Raw genomic sequence first — 18243 nt, forward strand, 5'->3', positions numbered from 1 at the left:
TTCATATAAAGTTCACTCAAAGGCAACAAATCCATTAGATTTACTAATTTCTGGTTCGTATTTAAGGGAAGTGTTAATTTTGAATTTAGCGTGTTGGATATCAAAAGATTTTTACGATAAATGTTATAAAATTATAAAAAAAAATATTTCATCGAAGATTTTAAGGTATATCAAAACGATAATGCTCAACCGCGATTGAAATTGAGAGAAGTTGAAAGTATTGCAGAAATTACGAGATGAAAACGGTCAACTTGCACTTAAAAATTTAATTTTTCCATCAAATTTTTACAATAAACAGCAGTATTTTCAGGGATAATGATTCTTTAATGTAATTAAATTTAGTGGTGCAAAAAATACAATAATTTTATCGAAAAACAGATTATTTCACGATTAATTGTAGTACAAAATACACTATGTTTTAAAAGTACTTTTTAAAACATAATCGATGCAAATTAAAACATAATCAAAGTACTTTTATCAAGGCATCTCAGTTTCAACCGTTTGTTTCTCCCTCTTGTGCATGTTTCTATAGAAAAAATTAAAACTATTACCCTATTCGCGAAAATGTTGGACGCAGCGTGGAATGTAACGTCGAACGTTTTCGCGAATAAGCTAATAGTTTGAATTTTTATCTGCATAAACACGTAGTTCCATTTATATTGTGGAATATGCAACAAATATTTATTATCGTTCGTCGTTTAATAGTTACTATTTTATTGTAATTCACCTGTATGTAAAAAATAAATTATTTACAAACTTCATCAGTAGTTCAAACGATTTTATAATTTATTTATTGTAACAGTAATTATATATTAAAATGATCTGGTGTTTACGGATCGCAGATATTGTAGAAAAATATGATGATTCTACAAACAATATATCTGAATATCTTACATTGTTATATTCATAATTACACGAAACTATAAACGTTATCGATTGTAAACTTAAAAGTAAAAGTAAAACTTTAAATAGAAATTATATTAAACGCATGGAAAAATTATCCAAGCTAACTATACGTAATTCGCAATATAAAAACGCAGCGTCAAATATATTCCTTATGAATTGGTATATAAAAAAGAAAATGTAGAAAACAAAAGAAATCCTCTTTTAAAAAAAGTTCGTTTACGTTTAACATAAATCAGAATGATTATACGTATGAAACGGTAGTTGAATTGTATAAAAATTAAAATAAATAATAAATATTCTTTATATATTAGATTACAAACGGTTATATTCATATCTCCGCATTTGTATAAAGAAATTTACAGTTCTAACCAGATAATACCTATCGCAGAAGATTTATATAAAGAATGGTCTAAATAATAAAACAATACGTGTATCTAAAGGACAGTTACGAATTATGATGTCTTTATATTTAAACGTTTTATTAGGTTTAGATCTCGAAAGTGTAATTTTGTATATTAAACACCAAATGGAAAACGGTGCGGTGCCTGTTGTAATAAAACATTTATTGACTGGAATTTGTAACCAAATTTATAAAATAGTTTTTCTAAAATACATCGATTAAACTAAAATATATTTTTGTCTCTAATTAATCTGTTAAAAATTAGGATCCGCTACTAGACAAAATGATTCTAGTTTCTGCGAAGACAGGCCGCATGGACGTCAGTTCTATACTCCTCATTCTCGTCAATCAAATCGTCAGTGGCTTTCCGTGCTTCTGTCTCCGTAGTACCAGCGTCTATATCTTGGATATGAACCACCGCGCGCCTATCGCCTCGGATCGCAGATCGACCTGCGGACCCTTCGCTTTATCGTCCAGCGTGGTCGTGAACTCCTCCGTGTTCGTGGAGCCCTTAATGCGCACAAACAACTCATAATTTCTGCCACGCCTCAGCGAGAGAACATCACCAGCTTCTTGTCTTATAACGAAAGTCTTCATAGTCCGCATAACACTTACCCGCTGCTTGCACAACAGTACGACTGTCATCTACGGGCGGCGTGGAGAATTTAACAACCACCGCTCCAGGGCGCTGTTGAGCTGCTACTGTCAAGGGTTGTGCTACCACTTCCGAGACCGGCTCAGAGCTTTTCCGAAAGAAAAACATCAACATTTTCTTGACCGAACCGCCTTAGGCTCCAACAGGAAGAACAAAAGCAGGTAATGAAGATTCTGCAGGACTCGCTTAACAGCATTTAGATTAATGTCTTGAAAATTTCCCGATCTTCCAACGGAGAATCATAGTGTATTCTATAATTACACTTTGTGAGGGAGGTTGCCTCATCAACCATAAGACAGGACATATCTCTTTCTATATCACCAGATTTTAGCTTCGACGATTGACTATGCTCATCACGTTTTCGAGCCAGGTCCACAAAACTACAATTATCGCCGGTATCAGAAGAAGCTCCAATTGTCGTATCTTACTGTTAAATTCGGATGGCCATCTACGCTATAATACATCAAGTCAGATCATCGTCAGGTAATCGCCCATGATTAAAGCACGAAGGTCGGTCTCTCGCGATGGGTCTGTTTGGGTCGCCTGTACGACCTTCAAAATCGGCGGTGACAACTCAGTTAAGGTCTTGAAGCCAATATTGCCGTCAACTCCATCTCGTGACGGGCGATGTACTTGGTAAGTTTCGTTTCCATGTTTCGCTTAAGCTTCAACAACACCAGACTCAATCTGTTCGTCATGTCGTTAAGACCTCTCGAGGAAAGGTCCTTCTCCTCTGAAGACACTTGGATGCTTTGTTTTTTACCCTTAAAATCGGCAGACTTTCTCTGCCGAAGTTCGGGAGTTCCAACGCTCGCTGAAGCGCACTGATGGGTCATTACCACCGAAGAAATGGAGCGACGTCTCATCCAGTATCAGAATCTTGATCAGCGCCAAATTCCTGATAACACTGATAAACATAATTTTTGTTACTAACATGTGATATATAATTTTAATCTGTTTTTTGATGCTGAAAACGAATATAAACTCAAAATCTTTCTATCATACACCATTTTTGAAAAATTTTTAAACTTTAATTAAAAGATTTTTTTTCATTTTCCATTGTATAGTTAGAATTTAAGTTGCTATATTGTATTTTGTTAGCTCATTTTTTATTGTTTAACTTTGTTAACATAATTTGTAAGGTATAAATAAACAATACTAGACAAAGAATTAAATCATATCATAATCACATATTATGACATGTACCTATGGTTTTGCGTGAACCAAAGGATCATGTAACCGATTGTTATTTTTGTTTAACAAGTGTGTTAGGAATTTCTAAAAAATCTAAACATACTGTAAAATATACTTCATAGCAATCTGCAATCAGGCTTGTACCTCACAGTGAAATTATTGCAGTTCCTGAAACCTGTGAATGTATGTTTCGAAAGCAGCGATGAAAAATCAGGCAGAACTGAAGAAGACAACAATGATTTTGATTTCTTTTCCAATAAACTACATCTTATATCACAAGGTGAATTAAATGACTCGGTTAGGGATTTAAATTTATCAAAAAATCAAGCTTAACTGTTAGGATCAAGACTACAAGGTTGGAATCTACTTAAAAAAAAATACAAAAATGTTGGGCTTTCGAAGCTGGCAAAAAGAACTTTCTCAGTATTTTATTGATGAAAATAATTTGTTTTATTGCACAAATATTGATGACCTTATGTTGCACTTGGGACAAGTTCATAAAGCTGAGGACTGGCGCCTTTTCATAGATTCGTTCAAGTATAGTTCAAAAGTGGTTCTACTACACAACGGTAACAAATATCCTTCGATACCAATCGCTTATGGTATTAATTTGAAAGAGACATACAATGTGATGAAAGATGTTTTTGAAAAAATAAATTATAAAAAACATAGCTGGAACATATGTGGTGATTTGAAAGTTATAGCTTTTTTTGTTAGGTATGCAGTTTAGGCTTTACTAAGTAGATGTGTTTTCTTTGCAAATAGGACAGCCAAGCTAGGAATAAACATTATGTTAGTGGAAGAGACGAGACAACTTAACTCCAAATGGGAAAAGTTTTATTCATGAGCACTTAGTTGAATCCAAAAAAATATTTTTATTTTAAATAATGTAGGAAATGCAGATTGGGCTTCATTTAAAGACGTATGCAAAAACGTTTCTCGGTAAACAAAAATCCGACAATTACCACGATATTGTTAATCAACTTCTTACTTCATACAGAGCTATGGGATGTAATATGTCTTTGAAAATACATTTCCTCCACTCACATCTGTGTTTTTTCCCAGACATCCTTGGAGACGTAAGTGACGAACACAGTGAACATTTCAACCAAGACATTTCGGTGATGAAAAGCTGCTATAAAGGGAAATGGAATACTAACATGCTAGCCGATTACTGTTGGACATTAATTCGTGATGTGACTAGGGCTATTTATAAAAAAAAATCATCAACGAAATCATTCTAACACACATATGGTCATGCAAAATTATAAATTTTACAGATTTTAACTATATTTTCCCTTAATTTTTTTTAAGCATAATTTATTTAAAACTAATGGTGGTAGAAAAATTGTATTTACAGATCTGTAATATACGCAAAAAAACAATTCAAGAGATTGTGTCACACTTAGAGAAACATTAAAAAATTATTTTTCTCTATTAGTGTAATTTGACACTTCACACAGCCTTTTTCAGGAGGGGGTAATGGAAATGTATGAGAGCAAAAATCGAATAATTTTTTTTGGGAGAGTCTGGGGTCAAAAAAAAAAATCACCCAAAAATGGGCACCAAAAACACAACACTTTGAAAAATTCAAATTACAACACAATCCATTGACCAAAAAAATCATTAAACTTTGTAGACATGTTTGTAAACCATTCACTGATAAAACCTTACTATGTAACTGTTAAAAAATACCGAAAAAACCGTCTAAAATAGACACGTGTAACCACAATGAATACTCCAGCTCGACTGAACGCTGTATAATGGTCTTCAGTAAGCACACTTCTACTTTTCCTTCAGTCCTTTTTAATATTATAGAGGTAAGTAACTTAGCTGCATGCAGTACCAAGTTTAGTGTTCTATATTGTTTTCTTCATTGGTGATCACTCAGCATTGTCTGTGAAGGATAACAGTCCTGTAGAAGATAATAACTTAAATTGTGACATCCCTCTACAGTATGAAAACTGTACTAACTGTGATGGACCATATTTTTCTTGCTTACGAGATTGTCAAACTTTTAAAGAAAAGAAGGCAATTATCAAAATTTGTACCAAGAAGAAGCTATCTTTTCCGGTCACACGAAGAGAATATAAAAATTTGCTGAACTCCTGGAATCTGGTTAAACCAGACATCTCCTTTGCCACCATTACATAAAGGCAAGCTCCTACAAATGCAGTTTATCAACAGTGTGGATCCTGCAGTGAATTAAAAATACATCCGAACAAGCTTTTTATTTTATCAAGGTGATTTGCTCACAGCCTCTATTTCAAAGCTAACTAAGGTGAACAAGAAGTCAGTAACTGTAGCTAGTGGGATTCTTCTCTGAAAGTTCCTCTCCCCAAGGTTTTGCCTTTATGGGCAGGTGTACATACAGCTGGTGGTAAGCCATTAAATAAGCTCCCTGTTAAAGGAGCCCGTACAAGTAGTCCCTCTTAGTTGTTCTCTGTGATTTTTAATTTTTCAAAATCTCCCCTTTCATCACCACCAATGCTGGAGGTTATTGTTGAGGCACTGCCCAACCCCAGGATATTAAAATTAAAAATTCCCAGAAGAAAAACCGGATCATATATATGCTGTCTCATATACTGTAGAGAAAGTGGTGGGGTTTTTAACTTCATTCTCATGAGAGATGTGACGCACATCTTGTATTACCCATGTTTATGTCCTCATCGTCTTGTACTTTGTCCAACATCGACCTCTCATGCTCACTGAGTTTACTCCCTTGTCTTAATTGGTCTGGTTGTGACAACTTTTGCGGTAGTGACCATAGGCCAATTATTATTGCTTATGGTATCAAGTGATGAATAAAAGGCCAAGGAGATGGATTGATGAAAGAGCAAATTGGAATGGTTACCATGAAGCCTTCCCATCACAGTATGATGATAGTGCTGATGCCCTAGTTCTACTAACACAGCTGTTACTCAATAATGCTAATAGATGCATACCACAAACATCTGGAACCTTAGGCGTCTCCATTCATTGGTGGAATGATGATTGCCAAAATGTGATTAGGAAACAATGGCAGACACTGCGTAGATTTAAATGCAGATCTACAAATCTTGAGGTTGTATTCTTAGGCACTAGGAGTAAGATAGAACATATTATGTAGATACCATCTTACACACTACTCCTACATCTACTGTGTGGAAGAAGCTGTATGCAATTTGCAAATCCCAAAAACATCTATTCTTACACTAATTCATGATGGAAAACTTCATACATCATCTTCTGCAGCCGCAACTAACTTGGCAGATTGTTTTCGTTCAGTGTCCTTCACTTCATCGTATACTAACGATTTCATAGATATATGGAAATACTATTATTCAGCACTGGTGATGGTCGTGAATTAAACACTCCCTTTACATGCAATGAGTTGTCGCACGCACTAAAAACTGGGATGACACCTCCCCTGGACCTGACAACATTCGTCTCTGTATGCTCTCACACCTTCCCACTTCGATGCTACAACACCTACTGTCCATTTATAATGGTATGTTCTTCACACAAATCTTCCCACCTGTTGGGTCAGAAGCCCATTGTCATAGCAGTATTTAAATCTGGTTAAGACAAAGCACACTCTTCAGGCTACCGCCCTATCTCCTTGACGAACATTCTACGTAAACTAATGGAGAGAATGGTGAACCAAAGGCTTATATGGTGTTTAGAGAAACATGCCCTTATATGTTTAGAACCGTGTTACTAATTGTGTGCAACCACCTATTTCATCTTTATTTGTTAATGATTTTGCTACTTGTATCTCACCTTGAAGCTTGGTCCAAGGTAACCGGCTTCACCTTCTCACCCAAGAAAACAAAATGTGTAGTCTTTTTTTGCCTGCGAGACCCTTTTATTCCACAAGTCTTTCTCAATGGAGAGCCAATTGCCAAAGAGCCATCTCTCTCGAAGTTAAATTTTTAGGTTTACATTTTGATAATCGTCTTACATGGGTCAAACACATAAAATAATTAAATACAGAATGTTTAAAAAATTCTAGATGTGCTGAGAGTCCTTAGCAACAATGATTGGAAAGAATATCAATATTCTCTCCAATGTGTGTTGCATATTTATTATTGTTTAGTTCATTCTCATTTGGATTATGGTTGGTGTCACCTACTCTTTATATAGTACTTAAGATGCGGGATGCTGTTCATCACGCTTTCCTTCGTCTTGCTACAAGTGTCTTTAGTTAACCCCTGTCGCAAGCATACTTGCTTGCAGTGATAAGTCATCTGTCCCATCACTTTGGGATAGGCGAGATCAACTGGTAGCACCTTCCTCTGCTCGTCTTAAAAGACAGCTGAATCACCCGGTTTATAAAGTAGTCCTTGTTAACCCTCATTTACAATGGTATGAAGATAATCTACTTTATACAATACCAATGGGTGTTCATTTCTGGGTTTACCTTTTAAATTTTGACACCTTCTATTTTTCCAACCTATCCCTGTTCATATTCATGGAAACTCAATCCCTTAAATTTTAATTATGTCCTTATCATACACAAGGTGTTTCATTTGCTGCACAATTTGCTGCTTCAAGACAGTACCAGATAGTAATCCTCCTCTCACAACTTAAAAACCAGTGACTGTAAATATCTGCGAAAAGAATCCAGCACCTTTATAACATTATCTCTGATGGTTAGCCTTGTAGCATTCAAAAAAACTCTGTCATATGTGTGACCGCATATTAAAACGTAAAATTTTCTCTTCTTTTTATTGGTGGAGTCAAAAATAGGTTAATCTGTTTGAAAAAATTGTGTTACCTTGAAACAAGATCAAATCCAAGGTCACCATGAGGTGTTGCCCTCCAATCTGAGTAACTTTTTTATAGATCATTTTTTTGTATTGTGCATAGGTTACAAGAAAATCACCAGAGATAATTAAAATGAAACGCACCATATAATAAAAAATCAATAACTCCTGTCATCTTTCAGCAAATGTTTTATGAATTTTTCTCCAAGGCAAACCCAAACACAGTAGTATACACAGGTGAATTGAAACTGAGTGATACCACTGGATGCGCACTTGTCATTAATGAGAACATATATGTTTGGTCTGCTAAGTATCACAAGTGTCTTCATTGCTGAACTTTATGCCATCAGTAAGGTTTTAAATGTCATTAACCCAAAATACCAGCGCACTCCAAGCTTTAGAAGATCTGTATTCTAGACATCCTGTCATCGGAATCTATAATGCAATCACAGAGTTCAACCATCCCAACACCCAAATGAATTTTTGCTGGATCCCCAACCACGTGGGGATTCTGGGTAAAGAACTTGCGAATTCCACTGCTAAAGACAATGTAGTCGACCGTCTTTCACCACTCGTGTTGTTATTGCCGACTTTACGAATTCTGTAAAACACACTCTTCGAGCAAAGTGACAAGGTGACTGGACTGCTACAGCAGATAATAAACTTTGACAAATCAAGAATAATGTGTTACCATAGGACTTAAGTAGGAAAATTTGCTGAGAGGAACTGGTTCTCTACCGATTGTGGTTAGGACATAGCAGAGCTATTCACCAGTGTTTGATGTCAAAAAACCCACCACTGTGTCTTCAATGTAACTGCTGCTCGACTGTGTGCCTTATGAATTGCATATTTTATGCAGCCTAACACATAAATTTTAATTGTCGAGTGACCGTATCGTAGGCAAGGATAAAACATTTTTAGACCAGATATTATTATTTCCACAAAATATCAATATGCTTCATAGAAATTAATATTATTTGGCCATTGTACACCAACAGTCAATTTTTATTCATGTTGTATATTTTATTTTACTGCTAATCATTTTTACTATTTTAGTTTTATTATTATTATGATTTTAGTCTGAGTTCTTTAATCTCTTTGTTATCCAAGAAAGGGCACTCCTCTCTGAGTTTGTTAAATTTTATTTATGTCGATTAAATTTTTTTGTTTGCTGTTCTTTTTAAAGTACATCTTTTTTCACCCAAAAAAAGTAAAAAAGGTAAAAACTTTGTTACTGATGCTTTTTTTGGTAGAGATATTATGATACTTTTCCTAATGTCTGATGGGACCTCCCATGATCTGTAAATTATACTGACAAGCTGGAATACAGCAGTATGGAAATTTATGGCAGTGGCCTTGAGAATTCTTCTACAGGTATGTTATTAATACCTGAGGCCTTTGCATCCTCATCAAGTGTACTGCTTCCTTGGATGGTATTGGAACCATGTGTTAATTGCTATTAGTCATGATTAGTCATGTTTAATACAAAATTCAACCAAAAGTTCATCTCTTCTATTGCTTCCAAGTCCATAAGATCCTACAGCAGGTTTATCAACACCCTTACCTAACATCATTCCAATCACCCATAATGATTAAGTTCGCCTCTGCCTTAACATCCTTTATAATATTATTCAGTTCGTTGTAGACCTGCTTTACCTACCTCTTCAGTCTCTTGATTTGAACTTGGCATGCACTCTTGCACTACTCGTACCATAATCTTATTAGATCTAGATTGTTTTGACTAGAATAATTCTACTTACTCACTAACTCGGTTATGCACTTCTTTACTTAAAATAACTCCTACACCCCTTATTCCTGGACAACCTTCAATAGTATTTGTGTATATTACCTAGTAATTCCCACTCGAAAATTCACCTGCATCATTTCATCTCATCTTGGTCACTCCCAACACATCTATTTATATTTCCATTTCCAACTTAAGATTTTCCAATTTACCACATAATAGCAAAGTTCAGATATTCCACTTTTCAATACGTGTATGATATTTACCTTTATTGATTATCTTTGGAGTGTAATCTCCTGCGGTCCCCAGCTGGAGATGCAAATTGGGGACAAATTTACCTCCGAATTTAAATTTTACAAAAGCACACTCCATGTTGATCAGCTGATTCTTAGGATATCTCATGGATGCCATTGACCTCTAGCGTTCATCCACCTTTTAGGGATGATTTGTCATTCCAAGGGTAAGTGAGTAGCCCTACTTCCACCCACTCATCCACCCTCCCAGAAGGCTGTTGGCACTTAGTGAAAGTGATTTCCTTATCCCAGGAACTCAGTCCCTATATTTATTAGCTGTTTGTGTCCAAACATTGCCTCCTCTTTACCACGGGGTGGTGAATGTTCGGATTTTCCCTTCATCAAGACTAACACCAACTTATCTCTCCAGTACTTTTGGAGAGGAAGCTGTTGTTACCTGTTGTGTAAAATATGATGACTTGTATGTCAGCTAGATACAATACCGCTGTTAAATGATACCATGCTCTGCAAAATTGAAACCGTGGTATTAAACATTAAAGAGAACTTAACTCAAGTCGAAGATAGTAATTTTTCACCATTCAACTGAGAGCACAGATCACATTCAGTTACTGCTACACACACAGGTGAGAGGTTTCCTAAAATAGAAATGCTAAGCAGGTTATTTGAGCTACATTCAGAGGTGCAAATATTCCTAATGGATACAAATTTTGAACTATGTGAATAATTGACAAACAAGCTGCAAATAACAACACTAGTCTACTTATCAGATATTTTCAGTCACCCCCAATAATTAAGTTTAAATTCGCTACATGAAATAATAATTGACTTTCAATACATGATAAAACAAAGGCATTTATCAAAAAAGTAAAATTATGAATAAGTGTTTTGAATTAAAATCTCCAGTCATTTCCAAATTTGGAAAATTTCTGAAACTTTTGAAGACTATTCTGAATTCCTTTGGATATATGAAATCCTATCATTCCTGTAACTCTAACAATGAAATAGAATCTTTGATAGAACTATCTAATAAAGGTTAACTATAACTAATTAAAGGTTAACTAATAGAGGTTTGAAAATTGAATTTATTAAATTAGAGTTTTGTGAATTTTGGCTAAAGACTAAAAATGAGTATCTATTCCTCATACCATTTTCTAACATATCATTGTGAATGTGGATTTTCTGTTTTGGCTATGGTAAAAATAAGTTTTGTTACAAACTAACTTATCTCAGATTTGTGTTAAGTTCAAACTGAACCAAATTTCTTCACTTGTTTTAAGCATGCAGCACCATCCTTCTCACTCAGTTTTTAGTCAAGAATATTTTAATCACTAATGTAAGTAAATGTATATTATAATATTTCTTCGTAAAGTAAATAAATGGTTTGTGTAAAAAAATTGTAATACATACATTTTTTTATATAATAAATAAATACTTTCAAAAAAGATAGTAATTTTTATCAGTTTACCTTTCTGAGGTATAACTCTTATCACTATCCAAATGACATATTTAATAATTCAGGTGGTACACTTCTGATCTATAGTTCACATGAGTGGTATGCAAAAACAGTTTGAGAACCGCTGATCTAGAGTCATAAAATTATGTAGATTATATTTACAATGATTAAATTATAAGGAGTATTGAGTTAAGCTGTGCATGTAAATCAGTCATTCAGTTACTTCTTATTTGTGAAATGCCACTTGATTGCAGTAAAAGAAAATGAGTGGTTGGCTGTTATCTGTAATAACCTATGATACAATACATATACTCTTATCGCCGTGCAATCTTCAATAAAAGATAGTCACTATGAAGAAATATCTCTTTGCCAGTTGCACTTTGCACTTGAGGTTTATCAGGTTGACACATCATTTTCTCATGTTCCCTGTTGGTGCCAGAATATACCTCCTAGATAACTGCTGTATAACAGTTCAAAAATTCCATTCAAAAATTGGCAATGAACATGGCAAATGATACCCACATAGTCATTCTTAAGTTGCACAAGTTGCCTAAAAAGATAACTCCCCAACTTGAAGAAGATACGATTTTCAAAACTTCTCTTTCAATATCTTGCCTAAGGTTAGGTAGTAAACTTATACGCTAATAAATATACGATCCCTTTAACCGATGACAACTTTTTTAGTTTTGCAGAAGATAACCTTTCCGTGTTACTGGTCTCATAAAAAAAATGAAAATCAGTGAAGCATACACTTCATATAAAAATTTAACGATTTTTTGAAAAATCTAAATTATAAGTCAATCTTTTTTTTAGCTATTGAATTTGCACTTGCAGTTAATTATATCCTTTAAAAAATTAATTCAAAATATATGCTGGAGATGACCAATCACATAAAGGCATTCGCTCACAGGCATAAGAAAATGACAAACATGTCATAGGCGTAAGATCTGACAAACATGTAAAAAATATTTGTTTATCCTTACAAGATTTCTTAAGCATTCCTGAGAATACTCCAGTATTCTAGATTACTAGATAATCTTTACATGCATTGTCTTCATCTTCACTTAGATTGTGATAAAATATAAAAGTATTTTAGCTTTTTTTTTAATAATAGTCCTTATAAAAAAATAATAAAAGTAACATTGTAATGACCAGACTAGCTGTACTTTCTCAGCAATTCTTACTACAAATACATATTTTTGAGATACACTTAAAAATAAAAGTAAAACAGTAATAGTTGCACTGTATCCTATTTCATTAGTTCAAACAAAACTCCAGTTAATGGGAAATTTATTGTATTATATCTGTGGTGATAACCATTTTTTTTACGGTCATCCTGTACTGTTTCATCAGATTTAGTAGACAGCAAGTTGTTCATTCTAGAAATTGAGCTTTCAAATAATCCACAAATAAGAAAATACATATTTTATTCTGATCGGTACGTAGTAATATCGGGTGTACAAAAAAAAGTCTCTTCTCAAAATTAAATGTTTTCTGTGAATATTCAAACAGCAACTTTTGACTGAAGCAAGCAGGAGTTGCTTATTTAGATATGTTACATACACTGCTCTTTCCTCAACTGCAAGATGGACCAGAGAACTGTATTTGGCAACAAGATGGTGCTCATTCACACTGGCATAACTCTCTGTGGGATCAGTTAAATGAAGTTTTAAAAAGCAATTGTTACTATTTCATTTTATTTGTGATTCATTACTCTTAAGTCAAAGTTAAAAGGTATTTAATAGCTTTAAACATCAATATTTTTTTATATATTCTGTTCATTATATAAATCATGTCAGGAATGGTTAGATAAGCTACTCCATAGCTAAAAAAAAGCTAATGTCCCAGCATCAAAGTGTTTCCCAATAGAATTAATTTGTTGACAGATACCTAGTTTTTCTTATAGCAGACACTTGTTAAGACCCTGAAATTGAACCATGAATTAGTCAGTTTTTTTTTAAAAATATGATGAGCAGATTAGATAGACTAAAGGTAACAAAATTTCCCCCCCGCAAAAATGCAAAAATAAATGAATGAATGGGTTTAACATTCTGATGAACATTTCACTTCACCAAAAAGATAGTAGGAAATTAACCTCATCCTTTTGATGTTTTTAAAAATTGGGCATGGAACTTTCCCTTTAAAGTTGCCTATAAATAAATAATAAGAATAAATGGATTTGAAATAAGGATTAAGTATCAGTGGTCGATATGTTTTCCCCATCAATAACAAGTGAGACTGTGCTGAACGCAGTTCACTTTGAATCTATATCTACTTGCTGCGTATGTATTGTAAAGGGGGGGGGGGCACTTGTACTTCAGCCTTATTGAGCCTGTCTAAACCTATTTCTTTTATATTTCTGTCAAAACTTGTTCCTAGTGTTTTAATAGAGCATGTACAGGTTTTCCAGTAGGTTTCAATTGGTAGATTTTTTACGTATCGGTTCAGCTAGTAGTTTATATCTGCCTTTTAATGATAAAACAAGGCTAAATATGGGTTTATATCTCTGTAACATTATCCATATTGTGTAATCATTTGAGTGCTGAAATTTTTATTCTGTGTTAAATCAGAAATTAAAGGTAATTTTCTTTTTATTTTAATCAAAGTAAATATATTTCTTTTAATTAAAAAATTAAATCATTTGGTAATAATTTTATTAATATAGCAGCAATAGCTGTTATCGGTGATTCACAAGGGTAATCCATTAAGTAAAAACCATTTGTGCATGGTTGCTATGCATGTTATTCTCTCATCCCAGTTTAAAGTCAGTCTGTGTTCTAATCTCAATTCTTTGTGTTCTGAGAGTCATCTGCTATATTTGTGAACATTATGCATTATTAAAATGAACCGTACAAAATCCTTTCAACTATGAAGTTCTGTTGGTGATTCTTGAATACTCCTTGAATACTTCTTGAAACTATAACTCAAGTTATAGTTGGTTATAGTAGGTGAAATACTCTAATGTATGAATTGAATATGAGAAAGTGACTTGAAATCTTTAATAGTGGGCAAACTTTATCCACGGCAAGGATCAACCGGAACAATTATCATGTTGTAGAAAACTTGTAGCATGCAGTTATCTACAAAATCTTTATAAACAGAAGCATAATTGCCAATAATTTGCCCGTTTTTCCTAAACATTGCTCATTCTTTTTTTTTTTTTTTTGTGAAATCATATCAGAATATCTTTACTTCCAGAAAACTTGCACATGATGAGTTCCATTCCATGGTGATGCTGACACAAAATCAGCAAATTGTAGCAAAACTGGCATATCAGTGGTGATATTACGTAAATGGAATTGATTTTCTCAGCTGTGTTAGTGATAAAACCTGGGTTTTTCATTTCACCCATGAAATGAAATGATGAGCAAGCATCAGTGGCTCAAATAGTACCGTTCCAATTCTTCCAAAAAACCAGAGTTATCCAGACACTTTCAAGTTGAAAACTTATGCCGACAATTTCCTGAGATCATACAGGCATTCTTTAGGTAGAGTTCATACCAGAAAATACTGCTACAACAAATGCTACACTGGTATTACAAAACGCTCAAAAGACTATAAATAATCATCCAAATTGAACGTTTTCTTAAACCAGTTTTTACCCTGTAATCTGAAACTATTCGATCACTCGCCAAGTATATATATAATTCTTAATTCAGGTGATTTTCACCTTTTTTCTAACCTTTGACTGTTCCTGAATGGAAAATGTTTAAAAAGTGGTGGTGAATGGATGGATGGAACTGCTAGCAGTGGATGATGACTGCAGTGAAATTTTAAAACTTGTGATCGGCTGTAATATATGCTTAAATTAAAAAGTGATTATGTTGAGAAATAAATTAAGGTGCTGTATATTATAGAAAATAAAAAACTGAGCAATAAAATTTTATCTAAATTTTTAAAACAAAATTATTAGTGTACTTTGTGGATTGCCCCTAGTATCAGTAACAATTGTTTTGATATTTTACTGTTCATGTAAAACAGTGATAAATGGACTATTTATCGAAATTTATCTTTTAATTTTTTTTATAAGTATAAAACTTTACAATTTAAAGTTGAAAATGCTTCTCATTTTTGTAATTTACATAATTGTTTATTGGTACATGAAATTTATATTTACAAGATGTTTGAACTTGTGATAGAAAGAGGTTGAACTCAGAAGCAGGTGTAGAAAGTCACTTTGAAAATATGTTAATTCGTTTCATAAACTAGATAGTTAAATGAATTTTAATCGGGTCAAATTCGTATTTCTAAAATTAAACAACATAGGAAACACAGGTTTTATATCCCAGTCACACAAGAACTTTCTATTTATTTTTATTTTGAAAAATATATTTTGTCATGTGTTTTTCAATAACATTCCTCAAAAATACCATTCAAGAGAAAAAATTGTTTTTTTATTTTAAACTTTTAGCCTACACTAACTTTTTTTATTCAATGTCCAAACAGAAAAATTATTTCTTAAAACAAAATAAGAAACATGTATATGTGTGGTAGTTAGTTATAATAGTTAGTGATTATAACATTATACAGTTAGTATGATGTAAAAGTTTCAAGTCACAGTTCTTCTATGACATGTTGACAAATGACAATCATAAGTTATTTTGGCATATTTTGCAGCTTTGTGTTGTCATAGTCGAATAAAATGTTTACAACAGAACAACATAGCATCTTAATAATAATTCAGTCTTTAAAAAATAATATTTTATACTCAATGATTTTTCTCAATGGTAATTTTTCAAAATATTTTGTCTTTATAATAAAAATATTTCTGTAATTTTTTTTTGTTTTGTTAATTATAATTATAATTTTTTAATTATTTGATTTTTTATTGTGTTTTAGGTACATTATTAATTTCCTTTTAGATTCCTCTGTCGGCATTTTCATTATTTACATTGGCATTCGATACTGTCACTATTTGGCCGAACAGAATAATTGGGATGCTATAAATTTTGGAGAATATGGTATGACATTCAGTTAAATATTTTAGTGTGTGTGAGTAAATAATAAAAAAATGTGTTAAATATGATTATTGTAGTTGTAAAACTTATTTACAAAATAATTTTGTCAATAGTTATGCGGTAATAGTTTGAAAATGCATTAAAAATATTTTTGTACGTCTAGAAGAAATTAGGAGACGTAACTTTATTTGATAAACACCTCAGTCCCAGTTTGGGTTTTGTAGCAGTCTCTGGATGGGTAAGGAAAACTACTCATGAAACCGGATATTGGATATTATGGGATATTGTTAACTCTAAAAATTCTCAGCATGGATTCACGGGTGATTTTGAACCCACCGCATTCCAGAAAAGAGGGAATTAATAATAAAAAAATAGGGTAGATAGTGAAAAAAGAATGATCTAACCGCTTAGGAACTTCAAAATGAAATAAATGCACCCTTTTAAAAAATTGAAAGCCCCTTTAGGTATTAAATTTGCATCCTACCCGCAGTTCTTCAGCAAGATTTCGTTATCCAAGGTGGGAGCTACAAAATTACTGATTAATGATTTTGTAATGAGCAGTTTGGATGCATTCTATAGTGATTCATTTTTCTTTCAGATATTAAAGAACCAACTGTGAAGAGGTGGCTGTTTAATCATTCAAACGGTTTTCAAGTCAACTGTTTAACCAAATCTTCTCCGACGAGTAATAATATAAAATGATCAGGCGTTATCATACCATAATTGTCTAACTTCGTATAGTTATTTCAGTGTAATGGTTCATAAATTCCTTGTTCTTACTAAAGGTTGGAATTCTTTTACAAATTATTCCATTAATTTTGTTCATATATATGTCTGTTAGATACCAAACAAAATGTTTATAGGAACCTTACATGTGTTGTAAATTGCTCAAAAAAAAAACACTTACAGTAAGTTATTAAGAATAACAAGGTACCTATTCCAGGTATAATAGGGAAAGTGAGGAATTAGAAAACAGCTAAAGGAATGTAGTTTCGTGTATATCAAGCCTACTGAAATGCAGACAATATTCAAACCCTACAAGCCATAAATTAGTTTTTTTATTACTGCGACCAGCTACGTAGTGAATTTTATCTGATAACACCCTGATTCATGCCCGTTGTACCTTGGGTGCTTCATATATGTTACAGTCATAAACACAACTGGAATGGGGTAGTAAAAAAACTTTTTAAAAAAAATTGTAGTACTTTTGTCAAGAAACAATTCAATATATATGTTTGTACTCATTAGAAGAAAAATAATTTGTGTATATCTGCTCTGAGATTATATCATGGATTACTACATACTTAAAAAGAAATAATGGATATGATTATTGACATAGGCAGTATTATCACACTAATTTATAGCAAATTGCTGCACAGTCTACCTGTCAGATATGGGCTCACTTGCAGTTGAGTTTGTTTATTCCAGTCTCATGCTGATCAGTCCTAAACAGTTGTTTGACCGTTAATTAAATGCCACTGATAGCATCCTACTTTAATTAACTAGTTTTAAATAGATTTGAATCTGGATCCTGCCGTAGTTGTCATAACAGCTTGATCAATGCTAATAATAATCGGTCATTAGTTCTTTATATGTGCAATTTTAGAAAAGATGCGTTGAATAAAAATAATAATGTGTAAAAATTTGCATATTACCATTTTGTTTTTCTTTGCTTATGGGAGACATTGGAATATCCTATTTTCCAAATAAAAAATATTTTTTTAAAGAATTATGAATAAAGTTTGTTAATTAAAAAAAAAAAAAATATTGAAAGGAACTGGGGTTAACCTATGTGACTCCAGTTATTGTGAGAAGACAGTGATAAATTTTTTTTTACTTCCTTGTACAAAGTAAAGGAAGTATTTTGATCATGAAAAATTTTGATTTTCAGATTTCAATGGAAATATCCATTTTGACCATCCCTGAATGCA

General features: G+C 32.9%; 1 protein-coding gene across 1 annotated transcript in view; it reads left to right on the plus strand.

The window, feature by feature from the left end:
* The window catches only part of LOC142321327 (store-operated calcium entry regulator STIMATE-like), a 65794-nt gene that overhangs the window by 23486 nt on the left and 24065 nt on the right, over positions 1-18243 (plus strand). The window contains exon 4 of the mRNA XM_075359318.1: positions 16194-16315. Within this exon, the coding sequence (XP_075215433.1) occupies positions 16194-16315 (122 nt within the window). The remainder of the gene's footprint in view (positions 1-16193; positions 16316-18243) is intronic.

This window comes from Lycorma delicatula, chromosome 3 (genome assembly GCF_047948215.1).
Source record: "Lycorma delicatula isolate Av1 chromosome 3, ASM4794821v1, whole genome shotgun sequence".
Classification (NCBI taxonomy): domain Eukaryota; kingdom Metazoa; phylum Arthropoda; class Insecta; order Hemiptera; family Fulgoridae; genus Lycorma; species Lycorma delicatula.